This window comes from Ambystoma mexicanum, chromosome 6p (genome assembly GCF_040938575.1).
Source record: "Ambystoma mexicanum isolate Mex_15411 chromosome 6p, UKY_AmexF1_1, whole genome shotgun sequence".
NCBI classification, from domain to species: domain Eukaryota; kingdom Metazoa; phylum Chordata; class Amphibia; order Caudata; family Ambystomatidae; genus Ambystoma; species Ambystoma mexicanum.
The window spans coordinates 882,173,345-882,190,563 of NC_090935.1; the positions used below are offsets into that span (position 1 = coordinate 882,173,345).

General features: G+C 41.5%; 1 protein-coding gene across 1 annotated transcript in view; it reads left to right on the forward strand.

Moving 5' to 3' along the window:
* CAMK4 (calcium/calmodulin dependent protein kinase IV) overlaps positions 1 to 17,219 on the forward strand; it is a 1,546,801-nt gene that overhangs the window by 1,299,905 nt on the left and 229,677 nt on the right. The window contains exon 7 of the mRNA XM_069625488.1: positions 12,263 to 12,337. Within this exon, the coding sequence (XP_069481589.1) occupies positions 12,263 to 12,337 (75 nt within the window). The remainder of the gene's footprint in view (positions 1 to 12,262; positions 12,338 to 17,219) is intronic.

Here is a 17,219-nt window from a genome sequence, read left to right on the forward strand (position 1 = left end):
GATGGCCATTTGAATGAAATCCCAGAAGAAGCAGGAACAATAAATGGAAGAGAAGAACGATGACGTTACACAGGGACGAGCTGAAGTACAGGGAGGAGATGCAGAGACACGAGGATGCTGATATTCTATAAGGCATCAAGAAAGTATCAAAGTTAAGTGACATCTTGGGATCAAGATGAAGAAGCTTATGCTACAGAACTGATGAGGATATCAAGTCTTTTTACACATGTACAGATGCAAAGAAATGCAAGCAGACAAAGTATTCTTGAGGCTAGCTTTATAGTGAATAGATTGCGACATGCACCAACATATACATATATATAGAAGTGAGTAAAGAATGGATGTTTTCACTACATATTAGAGCAGAACTGGGCTAAAGAAGGAAGGCCTCTTTTCTAGGGTGTCACAGTTAAAAACAATTGAATTAACAGGAGTGAAACTCAGAAATGCGAGAATGGATGAGCCAAGAAGCCAGTGTCTTATCAGACGGGGGTGAGCAGACATTGGATACAAATCGTGTGAAAGAACGAAAACCCTTGTTCAGAAGACATGGACAAAAATAAGGAAGACATCAGTGGTCTATTAGAAAACAGTATTTTAAATACAGTAAGGCTCGATTTTGTGGCCTTCAGTATGTAGTTGGACAAACATGATGGTCGCACCTACACATGAGGGCAGAGTGTGCTTTCACTCCCCCGAAATTCTCCAGAGCAAAAGAACACTCCCAAGGACAAGTTCAAAGCCTTAATTGACAGCAGACCAATGCAGTGATGATAGATGAATATGCTAATTGGTGGGTAGGTATGTTTGAAGACTAGCTCACCAGCACCTGTAAGTCCAGTCTGCGTGCTGCTAACGTAGGTGGATAAGTACTGACAGAGGTTAGAGTGCCAACCAATGGTAGGGGGCCGTGTGATTAAGGGTCCTATAGTTTGTGTAGCCAATGGGACGTCATGTATTTAGTGACATTCCTAGTGACCTGTTTAAGGGGAGGGCTTAGTTGCCCCACCTGATGTTAAGAAATCTATCACTTTTCTTCACTTTCTTAGACTAGTATGGATCGTATACTTAGAGATTCCTTAAGGACCTATCACAATTGCCACTAGGTTTTGTAGTTTGCCACGTAGGATTACATTAGTAATACATAAGTTAATGTCATCAATGATGATTTTTTGTTACAAAAGACTGCTTTTTTAATATACATTGAGAGATCGCACGCTGAGATGTCTGTTGATGTCTGTTGTACTCCCTGTTTTAGATAATTGATATTAAAACAGTTATCCTTTTGGCAACTAACTGAGTCGTTTTGATTATTGATGTTTGAGTAACTTCTGTTTCCCCATCCATCTCAAAGGTATTGCTACCTCGTCTTAAAGGGCTGGAAGCCTCCAGTTCACTGTGGAATTGCTTAAGCCTTCTAATAAAAGACACATGATCATTTCACAGGAAAAAACACAAGGCTATTTGCTATGGAGCAATACAATAGTGGAGAGAAGCCAAATTACGAGACTGCATTTTAACTGACTGCAGTTTGAGCCAGTCTTGTGTAGAAAAGTAGATGTGTATTCACCTCCGAAATACTGGATGAAAAACAAGAAGACACTGTGCATGACACCAGGTATCATTCCAATACCGCATTGAGTATATGAGAGAAGTTATGCAGTCAGGCAACCATTACGAATGTACCCTGAAGTGGTAGTAGGAGATTTGCAGACACCACTGAACATCGAAGAGCTGTAAAGGAAATCTGACAGGTGCAAAATGATGTCATAGGGAGAAGACATGATGACACACTGAAACGATATAAGAATACTTAAAGAATGAAGATGTAACCGATGAAGCAAAGTAAACATGTATGCGAGTGAGAAGAAACCATATGTACAAAAAAGATACGTTTCTAGATGACTAGTAAATGTATATATGTAGAAACGCAAGGTAGATGAGTCACACAGAATCTTGCTGCCGTAGAAAATATAACACGGGTAAAGCGGCCATGATGGAAAGATGTATGTCGACTCTGAATAAAAGTAAGTGAGAAGCTTGAAGGAGAGAGAACAGGTCTGCAGAGCTGACAGACACTGGAAATACAAATGTCTGCATGAACAATTAATAAGCTGCTGGCCAGAGATCAAGGATGTCACAGCAAGAATCAACTGCAGGTTATAAACGGAGTCAACAAGGATAAGCAATGTACGCAGGACATACTTCTCTAAGATTAAGTAAATGAGCGAATATTTGTGAATGGAAAGTATTGAACAATCAAATATGCAGAAATCACTTGTGAGATGGAGCAACCAAAGCTCCAGAGGTCGAAGAGGGTAATGCTACCCGACATATTTGAATCAAATAGCACTAACTAGAAAGGCGAGATGGCCAACATCATAGTCTCTTCACACGTGGTGCAAGACCAGAAAACAAGGCATATTCATACTCTCCAGATGTAGATAGCAATGTACCTCAACTCCCCTTAAAGTTCCAGAGAAGAGAAAATCCAGCAAGGTCAAGTACAAAGAAGAGGCCATGGCTGAAGGCTTGGCTGATGAGAAATGGTAGACTAACTGGGCAAGTGGGCAGTAGTCTGACGTTGTTTTCTGCACCTGGGTTTCATTTTGCTTACATGCTACTAACGTGTCGAATGTCCAAAGTTAGGAGACAATGCCAACCAATCGTAAGGGCCTATGCAATGGTGAGCATACAATGTTGCAGGGGCCAATCTGCTACTATTATGGTCCTATAATCTCTATTATACATAGTTAGAGGAAAGTGCAAAGTATGCCTACCGTGAGAGGGGCAGCCAATGATGTGGCTAACACTTACAGAAATTATAAGTAGATATGTTGCCTTAACCATCCCTCCATCCAATAGGTTTTATTATTTGCCTCGTGGGATGACATCATAACTGATTTCAAGGTATAAAGCCTTTCTGTTACCGAAATGTAATCAAGAGTGATGGAGCTACCATTTGTTGTTCGCCACGTTTCCCTACTTTATTGATACTGATAATAAAGTAGTATTTTGTCATATTCTTTGAGTCTGGTTATTTGGGCCTGAAATCATTTATTATGGTTATTTCATTCTGTGCATCATGAGAACGCTCGAAAGTGCTACTGCACATTTCGTAGCAGTGTGGATGGTTCAGATCCAGACCCTTGGATAGTTGATGTCTTCCACCATCAGCTGGAAGACCACAGAGTTTCCTGTGGAGAGCGGTACTACAACACATGTGACCAGAGACGGTTGGCAGGTGCCCCTTTTAAAAATATATTGACATGTTTTGTATTAGTGGAAAAATAAAATAAGCTGAAAGTTTACAAACTATAAGAACGATAGTAATACAATTTGACATAGCTATTAGGCTCTAGAAAGCAAGTGATTGGTGCCAATGAAATTTAGGAGGGTAGTATTTGAAAACAAAAATAGAATTAAATTAGATTCTTATGAACTGATAGAAACAATAAATGAAGATATACAATGAATATGGTTGTATAGGTTTGGAAATTGTTTGGAGAAATTGTTTATTGGAGGTGGGCGGTGATTGATGGTGCTGGCCTAAAATGATTATTGAAGTGTGATTAAATAAATAGAAAAAAACCTGGTAAGTATTGACAGTTAAAAACGACTTGTCATTATGGGGTACACTCCCCTTTTACATCTATGCAGGACATTGACAAGATACACACTTAAGATTAGAAAGTACCATGCTGAGTAGGTCAAAGCATGACTAATAAAACACTTATGCAGTGGCCTCATGAACGCTCATTATCAAAATCAGTATTGTGACACATGACAACATACTTGAATGCTACATATACAGGGAATAAGATTCAGAAAAGGTTAGCTGTTTTAGAACTATGGAAGATGTACCAGAGTGAGAGAGAAGATCCTCCTGAGACGCAGTTGATGCTCAATCAGCATCAAGAGGAGGACGGCACACCCTCAGCTCCTCTTTCTCCTCCTAAAAAGGATAGTACAGTGGAAGGCAAACAGGGAATCTATCCTCTAAAGGAATTAAAAGCAGGGGTATGTTAATCCAACATATGCACCTGTTGCTTATAATAGTGAATACAGCATGGCAGAAAGTAAGGATGAAGAGCGTAAATATATGCCCACATGCGATGAACATAAAGTGTGTGATGGGAGAAGGGACAGATATATAGAAATAGAAGAGGAAGCTAGGAGACAAAAAAGAGAGAAAAATAAAGCAAGTGGAATGACAATAGTACAAAATGTGTGGATGGGAGAACAGATACAACTTAAATTAGACAAAAAGAGCATTGATGATGTTAAAGAAAGAGAGGAAAGAGAAAAGAAGGAACAGGAACCAGAAAGAGCATACCAGGAAGAGAAAGAGCACACACACGCAGAGCAAGGGGTACTCTAATGCAGCTTCCAGTCCCCAACTCATGAGGAGTTAAATGGTGATCTGAGCCAGGATGGTTTCTCAGGGCAAATAAAGAAAGGATTAGGCCATGCAGCCATCTCTTTTTCAGTGTTATTTTTTATTTTTGCTATCCTTTCTTTGAGAAGTCCATTTAGCCTCTCACAGACACCATTTGCCTGTGGGTGATAGGCAGAGGAAAATGTGTGCTTTATGTCTAATAGAAGAACTATCTGTTCGAACAAAACATTTACAGAATGCGGCTGATTATTAGACCACAGGACTTTGCACACACCCCATCTAGGAAACATCTCATGCATGAGAAACTTGGCAGTGCATTTGGCATCAGGGTGCATGCATGGACCTGCCTCGATCCATCTGGACAAAGGGCATACTACCACTAGCAAGTACCTATAAGAGTTACATACTTGTAACATATCTACATAATCTATATGCAGATGCTGAAAGGGGCCATTTGGTCTGGGGATTGATCCTGGCATGGTTCGCAAGGTGTGTTCTGCTGTGTATTTCTGGCACACAATGCAATTCACAATAAACCGTTCAACATGTTCTAACAATTTTAGTCTGAAACAGTCTTCAGCGATCGTTGCAGCAAGACTCTCTCTGGTGGTATGTACGGGATAGTGAAACTGCTCCATGGCCACCTTCAATAATACCAGAGGCATAACTGGCTTTCTAGTGCTTTGCTGTCTCCATATAACCTCTGTGTGTGCTGCCTTTGTTTTCTTCTGCTCTTCACATTTCATGATAGATTGTTTTATAATACATTTTAAGTGTCTGACAATGAGACATCTATTCTTATCCCCAACAAAAGCACAAGTGATATTTTGCCTGATATTTCCAAACAAATTGTTTGACCTCTTGATAATTCAGCTTATTTAAAGAATAACATGTGGTATCAACACATGAAGGAAGTGAGGAGGAGAATGTCAGATGAAAGCTGCTATGTATATTCTCTAATCCCTTATGCCATGAGTGCAGCTATAACATTCATTGCAAGAGAAATACCGATACAGGTGGCAAGGTGTCTCAGAAATCTAGCAACATGAACAACAAGAGGACAATTCGAAGGAAGATGGGCAACCCTACGATGGCGATAGAAGAAATAATTTCCATACGAAGATGCTTACATAAAAATGCAGAAGATGTAAAAATATCCAGGTTGGACAAACAAAATGCTCCTGTACTCATTTGGCGGTACAACTGGATAACTCATAAGGACTGTCAAACAAAAAAGGCTGAATTGTACTGACATATGGAAAACACCAGGATTACCAGGATGCTGGGAGACACCTCAAGTGTTGGTATATGGACAGTTGCCACCAGTACAGGATGGGAGGATGGAATGAGAGCATGCAGTGCACATTTATTGATGACAGCACCAGTAAAGATAGTGCAAATAGTAAATGATAAATGCCTACAGTCGTGGTCAAGTATGTGGTCAAGTATTCAAAATTACTGACATTGGTTGAAAATGAAGAAGGACCAGTGTCCATAATACCAATGAAGAATGCAACACTGTGTTTCAGAAACAGAGGCCTGATCCCAGTTGGGGAAATAAAGGATGCAAGAAAATAAATGATGTACCAAGAATGAATGGAGGAACTGCCATGCTGATGGAGCATTATTGGGCTTGTGGATCCAAGTCCTGCATGCAGTTGGCTAGAAATTGGGGAGGAGGTTGTTCTACAGTTATCATACATGTTTCTGCATTGGTGATTCCCCAAAGTGATCTTCATATTGACAGCTTTCCGAAAATGGATGCACATCAGAAGAAGAAGAGCTTGCTCCGCCTCACCCAACAGAAGGGAGAGAACTATTTTTTGGCAAAATCAATAGAAGCTTACTATGACATTCCAGATGAGCATAAATTGCTCAGTAGAATGGTAGTAATGTTTACAGCCATATTCCTGCCACGACTTGAAGCTGCAGCAAATGCCAAGTGGTTACAAATCACTGGGTGGGAGCTGCTACGAATGATTACTACAACAATAAAATGATTTATGCAACCAGAGAAGAACCAAGGGCCATCAGACTCATTACACTCCACAACAGGCATGTTATGGACTTGATTACAGCAATGGGAGGAGGAGGTTGCACCAAGATTGGGCCTTCTTGCTGTATATACAAAGTAGAAACTACCAACGATGAAGATTGATTTTTGTACCTGTTTTCTTGGGTTCCAACATGGTTTGCAAATGTCTTAAACAACTTGGAACAATACTAATGTCAGTGTTGCTGGGATTCTGTCTTATAAGAATAATCATAGGACACTGCAAGAAGACAACAAAGACAGCAATTTGGATAAATATAATGATTGATGTGAATGCTGTGACTGATGAGCACACACAGACTGAAAACACCACAAGTAAGCACCTGAGAGAAAGTCCTCTGGCATCCACAGGAACAAAGTTGTATTGCCCCAAGGATCATAGGAACTATGTAGGGCATTGGGTGTTCTGTCAACCAACTAGGGAGTGCTGCCATATGACCTGGAGTGTGGATGAACAAATAACAAGTGCATTTGACATGAGCAGGGTGACTAAGATATGGATTCCAAAGAGGTCATTATGTGGAGGAAGAATTAAGAAAATTGAGGAGGAAGAGGTGGTCAAGGATTCAACCAGAGGGGGGATTACAGTGAAGCAGACCTGTACGTCATTGATAGAACCTGCTCCTTCACCTCCAATGTACTGGATGAAAAACAAGAAACTCAGACAACCATACTGAATGTGCCCTCGAACTGAAGTGGTAGCAGGAGATTTGCAGACTCCACTGAACATCGAAAAGCTGTAAAGGAAATCTCACAGGTGCAAAGTGATGTCATAGAGAGAAGACACAATGACACACTGAAACGATATAATAATACTTAAAGAATGAAGACATTACTGAAGAAGCAAAGTAAATATGTGTACGAGTGAGAAGAAACCACATATACAAAGAAGATACGTAACCAGATGAGTAGTAAATGTATATACGCAGAAACACATTGTAGATGAGTCCCATAGAAGCTTGCTGCATTAGAAAATATAACACGGGTAAGCAGCCATGATGGAAAGATGGACGTTGGCTCTGAATAAAAGTAAGCAAGAAGCTTGAAGGAGAGAGACCAAGAGTGCAGATCTGACAGATGCTGACTATCCAAATGTGTGCATGAACAAAGATTAAGCTGTTGGCCAGAGATCAAGGATGCCACAGCAAGAACCAACTGCAGGGTACAAAGGGAGTCAACCAGGAAAAGCAACGTACACAAGAAATATTTCTCTTAGATTAAGTAAATGAGCAAATATTTGTGAATGCCAAGTATTGAACAATCAAATATACAGAAAGCCCAACTGAGATAGAGCAACCAAGTCTCCAGAGGTTGAAGAGGGTAATGGCACCCAACATAATTGAATCAAATAACACTAAATAGAAAGGTAAGATTGACAAAATCATGGTCTCTTCACACATGGTGCAAGACCAGAAAACAAGGCCTACTCATAAGCTCTAAGGTCAAGTACAAAGAAAAGGCCTTGGGCTGAAGGCTTGGTTGATGTGAAGATGGTTGACTAATTGGGTAAGTGGGCAGTAGTCTGACGTTTTTCTCTGCCCCTGGGTTTTGTTTTGCTTATGTGCTGCTAACGAGCCAAATGTCCAAGGTTGGGAGAGAAGGCAATCCAATCATAAGGGCCTATGCAATGGTGAGCATACAATGTTGCAGGGGCCAATCTGATGATGTTATGCTCCTATAATCTGTATTATGCATAGTTAGAGGGATGTTCAAGGTATGCCTATCAGGAGAGGGGCAACCAATGATGTTACTAATAGGTTTTATTATTTGCCACGTATGTTGATGTCATAGCTGACGCACATCAAGGTATAAAACCTTTGTGTAATGGAAATGTAATCGAGAGTGAGTGAGTTACGATTTGTTGTTCGCCAGGTTTCCCTACTTTATTGAACTGATAATAAAGTCGTATGTTGACATATTCTTGGAATCTGTCCATTTATTTAGACCTGAGATCATTTATTATGGTAATCCCATTCTGCCCATGAGAACCCTCTAAAGTGCTACTGCACACTTGAGTGCCTGAATGGGTAATTTGCAGCTTCAGAGCTCTACTTTACGCAATGCTGATATAGAAGATCTAGAACATTTCATGTTGTTCTGCCCGGCCTATCTACACCTTAGAGCTAGAAGACTAGCACCAGTTTTAAGAGGCAAAGGCTTTCCCTCTATCTCACCGTATTATCTACTCAAGTCGGAAACCCCACTAATTAGGGGGAATTTCCTTCCCTATGATCATTTGTGCATTTTTTTGTAATCTTATCTTTGTATAATATAGTATGGCCATAATGACGACTTATAAGGGCCTTTCTGGCTGATAACGGGCTGTGGCCTGAGTTAAGAACACAGGGCACCGGGCTGTTACCATCTAGTATGGCTCTGTAACTCATCATAATGGCTATTAGCACCCCTGGTTTACATCCTGGCTGTTATTTCTATGAAAGAACGGGTTGAGATGAGTGCATGAACCGTTCTTCTAAGAAATTGTAATCCAACATGGCCACCATGGAAATGGAAGCAAGGCTCCAATCTGTGCCCCTCTTGCATTTCTGTGGCAGCCAGCGGACATGAGAGTAGCACTGCCACAGCACTGCATTGCCACTCATCTCATGTCCAACTTATTCTGGTAAATTTGAGGAGAGGGGTAGGGAAGGGAGAGAAGAAGAGATGGCAGGGTGACGGGAGGTAAAATGGCAGGGCAATTGGCAGAAGCTCCGAGGTTGCTCGGAACGCAGGCTTATACCGCAAAGTTCAGCTTGTATTCTAAGCAACCTGATTAGCTGAGTTGCCCAACGGGGTGTTAATTATTATTAATTTCATACCATATATTTAACGCTGGAATAATTATAGATTATGCTGTCATTATTGTTATCTTTTTTTTTACTGTATCATTACTGTTTTTTGATGGAATCTTTTTATTCTGAATCAGCTTTGATTGATTGATGATTGATGATTGATTGATTGATTCATTGAATGAGGTAACATCTGTATATTAGGACCTGCCCACCTAAAGAAAACAAAGTAAGCTGTGGTGACAGGGCAGTTTCCCCTTATTCTGGGCTAAATTCTACCTGTTATCAGAAAACATGAAAGATGGTAGATTTCATGTACCAGGACAAAATGCAGACAATACAGACATTAAGCTGTGTGAGCACTGCGTCATCAGCAACATCTGATTAGGCCAAACCAAATATGTTCCCAGCAAAAGATTAAATATGGCAAAAGTTGTAAGCCAGTTAATCAAGAGAGCTGCACCTGAGGGGGTAAAACATATGCAGATGATGACCAACAAAAGATCATCAATACTGTAGCCAAAATTGAAAATATTAAACTACTAAATAAGTAACTTTCCTCATAACACCATCTCTTTTTTGTTCAATTGTGGCAAAGGCTGTCTCTCTTCTGGGGCTGCTCTTTGCAATCAGTCAATATTTTACTCCCAGAAAGGGTTCCACTGAACCTAAACTACCATGTCTATTTTTAAATCTCATTGTTCTCTTTTTTTGCATGCCCTTGGAAGCTTATTTTACGCTGGAGGATGGTTCAGAACCTACCCAGGTCTGTGCCCATTCACGATCTGATTGTGAGTTTAGCAAAAGATCACACTGGCATTGCAATCTTCCCCGGTAAAAAGGCCGACCTTATGTGTAGAGTTAACAGTATAGGACCCAATTACAAGTGTAGCTATGTGGTAAAAGCAGCATTACGTTGGTGGTAATTTCTTTATCACCACATTAACACGCCACCATAGATAAAGTTGAGTATCTATCACCAGCATTTCACTGGGGTAGCTCCTCCAGTCTACCCCAATAGTTCCACAAAAATCCCTTTGGAGTATTGTAGACTCCAAAAAATTGAGAATTACAAGCTTGTGCCACTAATTGTAATCCTGTGGTAATTCCATGCCATCGAATGGCAGAAACGATAATTCAGTAGATTTAATGATAAATGAATGCAAAGCTTGTAATGAGGCTCGTAGTCTTTTCCATCTCCATTTTCTAATGTTTTGACAAATCACACAAGTTATTATATTTTAGTTTGGACATTTCACAATAGCCTCAGGACACACGGTAAGATAGATGATGGTGAGAAAACAGGGTGCCATGGAAAGCTGGAGGAAAGTGGCAGATTGTCAGTAGTTTATTAAATCTAGAGAGGTTGGAGGAATTATATAAATTGAGGGGGCCAATTATGAAGTTCTACTCCTTTCACAGCAAATATTTCTCCTCTGATGGAGGAATGTCAAAACAGATGGGAGGTTGAGTTGTTCATGTTAGTTGAATGGATGAACAGTGAGATGTTATGATTTTACAAAACTAAGTGAAAGCAGAACTTTAATATAACATCCTAATCTAAAAGGCAGACAGTGTAAAGTTTGAAGATTGGACGCAATCTGCTCACGGGGTGGACACTGGAGATAAGCTTGTCAGGTGAGTTCTGCAGAACTTGAAGGTTTACAAGGACCGTATGCAACTCTTCTGGATGACAGGAGGCCTTCTGATTTTGGAGAGACACATTTGAGTGTAAAGATGCTAGAGAAGATGGCAACATTAATCTGGGCTTTGGGAGCAGGAACAATGGCAATTCCCAAGAACCTGATCTTCTGAGCTGAGAAAATGTTATGGTAACCTTTTGGCAAGTTGCCATCAAGTTGAGAACAGCTTGGCGGGCCATAATCCAGATCTGAATGTTTTTTTTTCAATTAATAAATGAGGTCAAATTGAGTGAATGGATCCCTGTAGCTGAAGTAAATCAATTCATCGAACACAATGTAGTATTTAATACTAGCATAATACAAATTGCATATTATCAACACTTGGATGCGTTGTGTTTCTTTTTCTCAATTGAAACATACATTTATTTCCCCTTTCTCAAATGTAGCAGTTTCTCCCATGGCCACTAACAGGGATGATTATTTGTGCAAGAAACCCATGACTATGCCAAGAATGAATAACCTTGGTGCCTTATTTAACAAGTAACGTTTTCGCTCCAAATTACAAAAAAGATGTGACTAATCTACTGAGTTAAACATCATTAAGCAAGGTATTGTCAATACTTACATTCCTCCAAAATGTGCCAGTTGCCCTAACCACTGTTTTCGTTTTCCTGGATTATTACATGTTCATCTGCACAGGAACCCATCAACATTTCTCTGATGACTTCCACTGCCCCAGAACCACATGGCTGGAGTGTGTTGAATATGGGCAAAATTTACAAATTAAGCGCTTAGATTAAATGTTTTATATTGGTTATTAAACAACCAAATATCAAAATACACAACCCACTGGGCCTCATTACGAGATTGGAGGTAGCCATGCCGCCATTACCGGCATGGCTACCTCCAAACTTGTGTCCGGGTCCCGAAAAAAGGGAATTACCAAGCCTTTCTGACTTTTGCAGGCCCAGTAATTCCCATTTTCGGGACCGGGACCCCATACGTCCCCATTCCCATTGAGCCCGCAGCGCCATGGCTACCTCCTACCGCGTAATGAGACCCATGGTTTCAGTGGCAAGAGCATCACATAGAAACTGGTAATTTCACCGGCATCTACTACGCAGGCGCAGAAGTGCTGCAGACACGCCTATTGGGCTACCAGCCGCTTATCTACAACACACCATCCATGTAATAGGAATAGTGGGTGCACATCATCCCAGTCACGTGACCAATGGAATGCCTCAATGAATATTCATAAACAAGATATATAAAAACAGGAATAATTATAGCCGATTAACAGTAATATTTGTATAATGTGTATTTCACACCCTGAGGTTTTGTAATAGGTCATTTCATATTGTGTTTGTTTCTTTAACAGCTGATTTTGGTCTTTCAAAGATAGTGGACGATCAGGTGACCATGAAAACAGTGTGTGGAACCCCAGGGTACTGTGGTAGGTTCCTGTTATGCATATGCTACTGCGCGCATGTTGCTGAATATCTTCTGCCAATCTGTGTTTATCATGAAATGGCTGCCAAATGCATGGAAGATGTTTAACAGGTTTTTACAATTTATTTTGGCTGGGACCTGTTCTATTTTGTTGATGATAAAATATATTTTTCAGATTGTATACCGAAATTACTCCTTACGTCTGTGCAGTTGCATATTGGAAAATGAGCTGTTATGCAATACGCTGTTTTCAATTAAATGGCAACATTTTACAGAATACAGATACACATGATCTCAAGATGTTTTTATCACATTATTTTTGCATTTGTTTAGAGTAAAAAAACAGTCCCAAGATGTAGTCAATGTGCTGTGCATGGTGGTCAGAATGACTTTAAAATACAAATACACATATGAAAGAGGACATTCTGTGACTTTTTCTGAATATCTAAAACCAATCCAGGGTCATTTGCAAAATACAGTGATTAACTATCTGTTTGTTTTCTTTACTCGGCCTTTTCACACGTTCTCAGTAATATCTGTAAAACAGGGATTCTATATAAAAACAACCCATACATGCTTGCAGGACCCACAATGCTACATTCATCTCCCTTCAGGCCATCTATGCTAATTACCATGTCCTGAGTCAAAGCGTCCTCAGCTCAAACAACCCTTATCCAGAAGGAGCAAAACCTGACCGTGGGCCCAGCCACCTCCCTTTGCAATGCTTCCATGACACCAATGAAGCTTATAAAGGATATGACCACCCTGATCCTAAAAAGTCAACTACTGATTCCACTGTTTTCACTAATTATTGCTCTATTGCAAACCTAACCTTTGAGGAAAAAACCTTGGAAAGAGCAAAGAGAGTTGTTACTGTGAATCCCAACATTTTCTGATTATGCCTCCCTTCTCTTTTACTGCCACTATAATTTCAGGCCAACCAGAGTAACAGAATCAGCTCCTCTCCACATTAGAGAGTCTTCTTCAGTCACTAGACGACAACCAGCCAACTGCCGCCCCCATTCAATGTACCCTTTCTGTGGCGCCTGGAGTGGTTGATCATTCCCTAAACCTGAACTTCCTCCACCAGGAGATAAGAAAATGTATGATATCTATCATATGATAGGTTATTTACAACGTGCTTAATACCCAGAGGTTTCTAAGTGCAGACCCGGAACCTGTGTTGCTGTGTGTCGTCTTGCTTCCAAGGCGAACATGTTGCCCCTGATCTATCCTCCTCAGACAGTCCCAGTATTTGGTCCACTCCTTGCTCGGAAAAACAACCTTCCAAAGTCAAGGTAGGAGACTTTTCATCTCCAAAACCCCTCGACCCTTCCCACGCAGCAGCAGGCCCCGTAATCTAAAAAAGCACAATTAACACTGCGCAGACCAGCTCCTCCATCAAGCACCGTATCAGCACCATACCGCAGCAATATCACTATGTAATGAAAAACAAAAGCCGGGTCTCCCATCGGAGAACAAAGCAAGCCATTTAAAATCAACGCCCATTCCATAGTACTCATTGTTACCACCTCTGCATAGATACATTGGATCTTAATCAGCGCCGCAAGTTTAGCATTCACCCACGTATTCATAACTCAAGACCAGTCCAGTAGTATAGGGCCCTTGGGATTATACCATGCCATGGCTATTTTCCGCTTTGCCAGTAATAGCGCAAGGTCCACCGGGTTGTTAAGTTTCATCAACTTTCGTCTGTGGAACTGTCTCAACAGACATACCAAAGAGGAATCTGCCTCCTAGCTGGCCCCCATTTCAAAACGTTTTGGCAACACTCCCTTCCAGGAGTCCCCCAACCTCGGGCATTGCCAAATCATATGGAGGGACTCAGCCTCGTCAGTCCTGCAACAAGGAGAATGACCTGGCCTCCTTGGGTTAATTTCATGTTTGCGTCATGGCATCAGATGTATTCTTTGTAGAACATTAAATTGGAGAAGTCTCTAACAAGCATTCCAGGACACCAACTTCGTATACTCTCAAATCTTATCCCATAGCTCCCCCTCGAATGCAATTCCTAAGTCACGCTCTCAATCCTCTTTAACTTTCAGTACCTTCTCTCCCTTATCCCTATTCTCCAATAGCAGTTTCTAAAACCTGGGTATCAGCCAGCTGACATCCCCAAGCTCAAACATGCCTCCCAGTAACGGACATGATGATGGCGGCTCCTCTGGCAACATCTTCCATTCCTCTGGCAAACATCTTCCATAGCTTACACGCTCCGGCTGTTACTCCTGTATAATACAGAAGGTAATCCCTGCCCAGTCCTAGATCCACATACAAATCAGGGAAGGGCTTCAAAAACCCATTCTCAAACATATCCCCCCAACCAGCCATGCTCAGTATCCCCCATTCATTTGGATGATTCCATCCCGCTGCCCCTAGGCGTTCAGTGTCCATACACAGTGAAATATAGGGGAGTAAGGGTTTGTCCCCCTAATCCAATGATACGCATGCCTCCATACACAGCTACCAAAGTGTATGAAGTAAGGCCATCTGTCCCCCTTCCAAGTCAGTCACAGTACGTCCTTATAATATAGGGGTGCACTGAAGTGTCCAGCAGATGCCACGCAGGGGTCTCATCACCTGACAACCATTGCATCACAAATTGTAACTGCACCAGCAAGAAATATGCCTCATAATTTGGTGCCTGGAGGCCTCCCAAATATTAATGCTCCTGCAGAGTGGTAAAAGCCACTCTCCCCTCCATTCCTTCACCCAGAGTATGCTTCTGATAGTAATGTCTAGTTTGCTAAAGGTACTATTCAGTAAATTATGCAGTAAGTTTGTAAAGTAATACAGAAGTCTGGGTAGCACTACCATCTTGATCAACACAACTCTACCCATGAGTGACAAATGCAATTTATTCCAAAACCCTGACACCTTCTCTATCCAGGCTCTCAGGGTGTTATTACAATGCATATCCTGAAAGTTCCTCAGTATCCTGATACCAAGATATGTAAACGTATCTCGTTCCCATACTAGCAGCAGAGCAGGTAACTTTGAGGCAGAGAGAAGCGCCATAGATCCCAACGAGAAAATGCAGGATTTACTCTTGTTGATCCTTATCCCAGTTGTCAAGCACTTCCAGCAGCAAAGGTATATTCCCTCCAGGGGTTTGTACATATAGAAACATGTCATCTGCATACATGAAAACTACATGTGTCTCTCAGCTGACTGTTACTCCCACGTCCACCATATCTTGCCAAAGCATGTACGCCAGCGGCTACAGGGCTAATGCAAATAAAATGGGGGACAAGGGCCATCCCGGTCTCGTCCCTTTCCCCACTCTTCAGCTATCTCATACAAAGTTCTCCGTACTTGCTCTAGCTGAAACTGAGGTATACATCAACCATTGTTCTCGGTGCCAAGTCCATTCCCAGGAACACAGGGCTATGGTCGTTCATCCCTTTGGGTTCAACAACTCCATCCATATCTCGCTGTTCCATCCCAGATCCAATCTCGACGTCCGTCTTTGTGTTGATCAGCCTGCTCCTCCTCCTCCTTTGCCTCCAAGGTTTCTCTGCAGTGTTCCCTCCAGTGCAGCCCTGTATTCAAGTGTCCAAACCCTGCTGTTGTAGCCAGGCCATGGTCTCGCCCAGCTCATCAAAAAACAAGGACTTATGCATGTACAGCACTTTGATTTTTGTAGGAGATAAGAGCATGTAACGGATCTGTGAACAACGTGAAATGAACCTGACCTCTTAAAAACACACAGTGATGAGAGTGAACCTCTCTCGTGTAATCTGGGATGACTGCCAACAATCTACAACCTCATAAATCTTGCCAGCTTCTCGGGTATGTGGAAGGATCAGTTCTTTGACTTTGAAGTTCAAAATCTTAGCTATCACTGCACGAGGGGGAGCACCCAGAAAGGGGTTTCTGGTTAGTGGATGGATGGTGTGCCTTTTCCACCATGAAGCATTGAGACAGTTTACCAGGGCCCACCAATTGCAATACATGTTTCTCCACATAATCTTTTTCATCTGTGTCCCCAAATCTGCATTCCAAAATTGTGGCATGCTCCTGGAGTTCCTGTACCTGTCTACATAGTGTATTGGTAACTTCTGAGACTGCTGCACTATCCTTTCCCTAATCATTTACCTTTTTTGCAAGATTAAATAGGTCCTGTCTCAAAATGTTAAATGTTAAATGTTAAAGGTATTTGTACCGTGCTCCGTCACCAATGGAATTGGTCTCCAGGCGCTCTGGCGGATCTGCAAACGATAAGGTGGGATGGGTTAGTATGGTGGAGAGGGAGTAGGATAGTGAGAGGAGTGGTGTTCTGTTGGCAGCTTCAACTCAGTATACACCGGGTGCTGAGCTTTGGTGCGGGTATTGGATCGGTGTCCGTCTGCTTGTGCTGTTGCTCCGGTTTATGTGTTGTTGCAGTGTTGTGAAGTGCGTGCGGCTTGTGGTGCGAGAGATGGTTGTGTGAGTTTTTGAGTGAGATAAGTATGCAGAGTTTGAGGTTATATTGGTTAGTGGGTTACCTGACCTTTAGCATGCTAACATTCACAGTTTTGTCTAGGTGTGGGACTTGTTGGCCTACACAATCCTATCTAGAAGCAGCGCAGGCCAATGTTTCGAATTCTATCTAGGTGTGGGCATGCTAACATTCACCATCTTATCTAGATGCGGCGCAAGCTGGTGTTCACAGTTCTAAGTGTGGCACATGCTAACATTCAGGTTTCATCTAGGCGTGGGTATGCTATCTTCAATCAAAATCCTATCTAGATGCGACGCAGGCTAATGTTCACAATTCTATCTAAGTGTGGACATGCTAATATTTACAATTCTATCTAAGTGTGGACATGCCAACATTCACAATTCCATGTAAATACGATGCAGGCTAATGTTCACAATTCTAT